The sequence below is a fragment of the Equus quagga genome, unplaced genomic scaffold, assembly GCF_021613505.1.
Source record: "Equus quagga isolate Etosha38 unplaced genomic scaffold, UCLA_HA_Equagga_1.0 197998_RagTag, whole genome shotgun sequence".
NCBI lineage: Eukaryota > Metazoa > Chordata > Mammalia > Perissodactyla > Equidae > Equus > Equus quagga.
In genome coordinates, this window is record NW_025798172.1 from 779 (window position 1) to 7,744 (window position 6,966).

General features: G+C 37.6%; 1 protein-coding gene across 1 annotated transcript; it reads right to left on the reverse strand.

Moving 5' to 3' along the window:
* Window positions 1–521: 521 nt before the first annotated feature.
* LOC124233345 (olfactory receptor 7A17-like) lies at window positions 522–1,454 on the reverse strand. The gene is given in 1 exon segment (XM_046650490.1): window positions 522–1,454. A coding segment is annotated over 1 exon segment (933 nt).
* Between the last annotated feature and the right edge of the window lie 5,512 nt (window positions 1,455–6,966).

Genomic DNA, 6,966 nt, shown 5'->3' on the forward strand with positions numbered 1-6,966 from the left:
ATTATCACGAAGGGTAGTTAAGGTAATGATGTAAAAAAGAATGACAAAGTGAAAACCAGTGGTTTTATATTTTCCCTTAAAACAAAATTATATAAATGGATTTAGGTACCAAGTATATATATTTTTTTTCTTAAGAGTAATACAACTCATGATTATTCCTTCAGGAAAACTAGCAAAAATTACTTTACATGATATATGTCATTTGAGAAGAAATTAATTTTAATAAATCTAAATTGTCCATGTAAGATACAAAAAATTCAAATATTTCTGATTCAAGATTGGAAAAACTTTTAGAATGCATGGGAATAGACAAGGGGAAAAACTGTCTATATATCAGAGTAGAAGCCTAATAAAGTGAGTTATTTAAATTGAAGTTGAATTCAAATAAATGGAAATTCCAGGAAATAAATAGAAGGAGTAAGCTCTACTTCTACAATCTGATCAAAGAATAGCAATTTCTACCTCTGATGATTTGAGTCCTGCAATCATGGGAATTTCTTCAGCCCCAGGACAATCATTCCTTATATAAATGACAAGCCGATGATTCTTTTCAGAGCCCTCTTGATGTCTTTGTTTCTCAGGCTATAGACAAAGGGGTTCAACATGGGTGTGACAACAGTGTACATCACTGAGGCTACTGTGCTTGAATATGAGCTGTGGGTAGCAGCAGAGCTGAGGTACACTCCTAGGATCATACAATAAAGTAAAGAAACAACTGAGATATGAGGTGCACAGGTGGAAAATGCTTTATACTTTCCCTGAGCTGATGAGATTCCTTGTATGGAGGAAACTATCTTAGAGTATGAGTAAAGAATCCCAGTAAGGGAAATGCCACCCAACAGCCCAGATGCAAAATGCATCACCATGTCATTAAGAAAGGTGTCAGAACAGGGAAATTGGACCACCTGATTGATTTCACAGAAAAAGTGGGTGACTTCCAACTCTGTACAGAAGGACAACCACAACACCATGAAGCTTTGTAACAAGGAATTCAAGGTACTCATCATCCAAGATACCAGAACAAGCATTCCAGATTACCAGTGTTTCATGACAACTATGTAGTGCAGAGGGTGGCAGATGGCCACAAAGTGGTCATAAGCCATCACAGCAAGGAGAAAGTTGTCCAATCCAGCAAAGAGTAGGAAAAAGTTTATCTGGGTGATGCAGCCCTCATAGGTTATGACTTTGCTCTGTATGTGGATATTATGCAGCATCTTTGGGATGGTTGTAGAAGTAAAACAGATGTCTACAAATGACAGGTTGGAGAGGAAGAAGTACATGGGTGTGTGGAGGTGGGTGTCTAGGCTGACAGCCAGGATGGTGAGCAGGTTCCCAAACACAGTGATCAGGTACATGGAAAGGAAAAACCCAAATATGAGGGGCTGCAGTTCTGGTTCCTTTGACAATCCCAGAAGAAGAAATTCTGAAATTGGTGTATCATTCCTTGATTCCATGCGGTGGAGGTGACTACCAGAAAAGAAAACAAAACATGACTAATTTTCTCAAAAATTGGCATTGCAAACAGTTGAAATTCTACAGTTTACATATTGCATTCAAAACGTCAATACCTATAATTTCTGTATGGAACTTGCCTCCTGTGGGAGACCCCCAGTGCTGTCTCTGAATAGAAATTCCTGTTGCACTCTGGGTTTTTTCCAGGATGTCATGTATTCTATACTTTTAATGAGAAATTCTGTCACATATTGGAGGCTGAGCAACTTCTAGGAAAAGAGCACAGGGTGCTGAGAAACAATAATTTCAACAGTTTGACAATGGAGAAAGCATATATGCAAACAAAAAATTATATAAATTGGGGCCAGCCCAGTGGCACAATGGTTAAGTTGACATGTTCTGCTTCAGCGGCCGGGGGTTTGCCAGTTTGGATCCCAGGTGCGGACCAACACACTGCCTGTCAAGCCATGCTGTGGTGGCGCCCCATTTATAAAGTGGAGGAAGATGGGCATGGATGTTAGCTCAGGGCCAGTCTTGCTCAACAAAAGAGAGGAGGGTTGGTGGCAAATGTTAGCTAAGAGCTAATTCTTCCTCAAAAAAACAAAACAAAACAAAACAAAACAAATATATATATATATATATAAATTATCAGATGGTAACATGTGCTATGAAGAAAAAAATCAGCTATAGAGGAGAGAGTGAAAGGGGGTGTTATTTTTTACTAGATGTTCAGGTAGAGCAGCAAATATCTGAAGGGAGACCACAAGGAAGAGAAAGCAGGAGGAAAATGTTTATCTGGGAGATCTGTGTCCATTAGAGGGAACAGCAAGAGTAAACTCCCTGAAAGATGTTTGTTTCAGAACAATCAATGCTCATATGGAATCCAGTGTCACAAGGAAAATGATCAACAAGGAGTTAGATGAGAGATGGTGTCAGAGGATGTTGAGGAAAGAGGTGGAGGCCCTCAATCACATGTCGTTAAATCTCAGTTTATTATTTTGTTTGCAGGGAATCCTCTGTGTAGAAATGGATCCTTATTTTTATTTGTTGTTTAATATTCTGGCACCAGTATTTTAAAGGTTGTGTGGAAATATATGAGCTCAGGTATCCCTGCTCTGAGAACTATTCATTCCCCACAACACACACATGCACACACTGTGTCTTCCTGTGGTCATGTTACCACCAGGCTCCTCTCACCCTGGCCGCAATAATAAGGAAAATGATGATACAATGCATGCTGTCAACACCAGATTATCTTTTCCCTGAAAAATCTAGAAATAGTACCCAAATTCTAGTTGGTAAGCATCTCATGGTCATGTAAACAAGTGGCTTTGTTATAATATGGCAATTTTGTGTCCTGAATTTAAAGAAACATAAAAAGTCAGTTCAAAAAACAGAGAGAGGAAAGAAAAGGACATTTTTGGGGGAAAAAATTGATCTAATCAGCTCAGGTGGTCCCTGAGATCATGATGAGGAGAATGTTTCCTTGGCTCCAGCAGCATTCCAACCCCAGTTATCACCTCTTGATGCCCAGAATAACTAACAAAGCAGCAAAAAGCAATGTATCTAAAAGTGAAAGGAGTGATATCCTTACATTATCAAGACATCTGATCAGTTGAACATCCCACTAGAAAAATGAGCAGAGGAAGTAAATATACAATTCACAAAGGAAATAGAAAGTACAACAAAAGTGGGGGTTTTTAAAGACAATTTGGTAACAGACTTTTCTAAGTGATATAAAATGCAAAGCTTCTGGAATCAGAAACTCAGATTTTGAATATTGGATGTACACATAGTAGTTGTTTGAATTTAGAGAACCAATGGAATCATCCTAAATGTTAAATTCCTCATCCAAATAGTGGAGATAGTGGTAGCCATCCTCCTAAAGTAGTTGACAGGTTTATCCAATATATGTAAAAAATTTACCACAGCTCTTTCCTGTTGGTAATGAGTGGTTATCACTGGTGATGATAATTGGATGACTTTTTCTTCTACCTCTCCAATGTTTCCACTGTTTCTTCACCTCTTGGTCCCCAATTCCACTGCTTTATTTAAATTCCCTGTCATTTTTTTCCATCTATCACAAGTATTTACTTTCACTCTAGCCAATATTTAGTTTTACTCAGAGAAATTTTTCTATATACAAAGCTGATAAGCCAACTCCCCAGCTTAAACCTCCTTTCAGTGACTTCTTCCTGAACAGTAAATCCATAGATTCAAACACTAGGCTTAACTCCTCTAACAAACCCACCAACTTCACCCTCACACTGCCCTCACCCACATTAATCTCATAAAAGTTGAACATGAGTCACAGTTTCACCAATGCCACAGCCTCAAGGCTCAGAGCCGTTATGCCTCTGCTTCTCTCTGTGTGGAGTCTCACCCATTGCTCTATTTGAAATTTTTCACCCGCTCTCTATTTTCATAACTCCATCTCTTATTTCAGAATTCCTGGAGTCATCTCCTTCAGGAATCTTTTTTGTTTTAACATTCTCACATAAAAAGGACACTGCTTCTTACGATAATTTATTTATATTTATAATGGAGAGGCTACCATTGTGTAATTTCAATTTAATTCCACATCTTTTTTGCTGCTAGACTGTGCACACCTTGAGGCATGTAGTAATATTATACCTTCCCCTCACCCTTTAACCCCAGATATAGTTTAGTTGAGAATAGTAACTGAATAAATATATACTGCATGAAGAAATGAGAAGATGTGTTCCTACTGCAATTGCTGATGATGTTAGAAAGAACAGAAGTAGACAAATCCTAGCATAGGAATGGAGGACATAAGAGAGAAATGTTTTCCATATTCTGAGATAGGAACCATTTATCGGGTGAGACTATGGTTTGTAAGAATAAAATAAAATAGGATAGATAAGGCTCAATAGAAAATAGCAGAGTGCATCATACATAGTAAATTATGCCTGTGCCTTACATGTTCCATGCATGATGGATCACATGTAAAAGCCATGTTTACTCTGGGATTTTGCCAAAAAGGTTTCTTATCCACTGCAGTAAATACAAGAATAGTTTTCATACAAGGCAAGTTCCTGCTAATGAAGAAAAAGCACTCTGAACAAAAAGCCCAAAAGAAGAGCCAGAGCCAGAGAGAACAGGCAGCCAGTGTCTTTATTGACGTTTCCTTCCATTCAAGGGACCGCACACTAACTGTGCTTTTATTCCTCTACTTGCTTCATTACAGTATCCACATCAGGCCCTTGATCTGATTTTTATTTCATATTTATTTCTATGTATCTGACCACACTTGTTTTCAAATGGTCCAACAGTGGGGGAGGCTGGTCCTATTCTCACGTTTCTTTGTAGCATCTTTTCTTTGTTACTGTTGAGCTTTTGGTTGTGACAAACGTCCTGGACACACTCTAATCTTATCCAACATGCAAGCATATCCACACAATATGCTCTATGAAATCCTACACATACCACAAAAACCTTCTCCTTTATTCATTTGATTTATCCCTGAGGACATGATGTCATACACTAGTTTACTTCATTGAGCTCTGCTCTCTTATTCAAATGAAAGATGCAGATGAGCAGGCATCTCCCTGCTTTGTTTACTTTTGTAGTTTCTTAAAGGCGTACATTTATATGGAAACAAATTTTTAGTAAAATAAACATTTATAAAATAAAAATAATAACAGAGAAATGAAAATTAGGTTAACAGTGAATTTGTCAAATGAAATTGAATAAAAAAGGTGAACTTCTGAAAGAAAACAAAATTACAGTAATTTCATCACATTAACATAGGTCTCTAAATCTAAATGAAATAGACAAAAACCAAAAAAATGGAAAAGATAGTTTTTAAAAAGTAGTGTAAAAATAGTATCTACAATTATAATTTCATCCTATATAAACATAAATGGACTCAGACATCCTTATAAAAAACATTGATGAAAACTTTAGTTGAAAACAGAATGTGTTTCACAAGATGGCAGAAGATGATTGCTATTTTCTTTTTTTTGAAGATTGGCACATCTTCTTTATTCTTCTCCACAAAGCCCCCAGCACATAGCTGTATATTGTAGTTGTAGGCCCCTCTAGTTCTGCTATGTGGGGATGCTGCCTCAGCATGGCTTGATGAGCGATGTTAGGTCCCTGCGATGCTAGGGTCCTACCAAACCCTGGGCCACTGAAGCAGAGCACTTGAACTGAACCATTCTGCCACGGGGCTGTCCCCAGGTGACTGTTATTTTTAAAAACAAATCTAATGACAAAATGTAAAAGATAGTTGTAGAGAGAAAAACAGATGTGAAATAAGACGGCACTGCATATAAAAGACAATGTATGACTACTAAGGATGCACAAGAACGTTCTATGTTTAAAAAGCAATGGACAAGGGAACAAAATATGACCAACTCATAGATTTGACCGTTTGAAAATTTATAAACTCTCACATAACCCAACAAATACATCTATCCGTACATACAAGAATTAAATGGCAAAGAGCAAACTTGGTTTTAAAAAATTGTAATTTGTTTGTAAGAATGCAATCAAAAACAAGAATAAAACAGTCCCACCTCTGTATGCAAAGCAATGAATTTGCACAGGCAACTTGCGGCAGACAAAGTAAATGGCTAATAAACCCAAAAATACATTCAGCCTCCCAGGTAGTGAAATAATTGCAAAATAATGACCTTTTGCATATTCCTGATTATATATCAAATAAAATTTATTTCAAGTGAATATCCAACATGAGAGAAGATTCCATAAAATATGTGTGTCAAGAACTGCAGTTGCAAGGTAATAGTTGCTTCCACTGGTCTTGTTCTATCTAATGAACACAGAACACGTTCAATATACCCCACTATGAAAATTACAAATAAATAAATAAAGTGTCCTCACTTCACTGCAAACACCTTCTCACTTAATACTCTATTTTTCTCCTCCCGTTAACTGCAAACGTCCTCTGAAGTTTTCAAGTTTACTGTCACCCATTCCTTCTTGAGTCTCACCCAGCTAGACTTTCATTCTCATTGCTTAATCGTCAACATTAATCCTTGTATCTCTCAATCCAACAGACACTTTTTAAATAACATGTTATATTAATTATTCAATCAAGCAAACAACCATGGAGACCTCTGAGCTCTGGCTTAGGCTGGTTAAGCTTCCAGTTGACCTCAGGTAAATTTTCTTCACTATCATCCTTTCTGACTTTCTCCTTTAGCATCTATTGTGCTTTTGTACTCACCTGGATGGGATGTCTGGGAGAAAGGTCTCAATGTGAAAGTCCAAATTTCTCCCTTGATGGTTGATGATGGAGACTGAAGATCTGTCTCCAGACAACAGAGCAGGAAGGAGTGAAGCATTAGTCCCTGAGCCAGACTTAAGAATCTAGATGCGAAATCCATGTCTTCTCCAGCTCAAGGTTGAACATACTGAGGGACTGCAGCATTTGAGATATTTACAGCTCCATGTATTTGCTGTATCTGCTCCCTATTTCCACTCATTAGACACATTTCCCATTGTTACTCCCATGCCTGAGCATGTCAT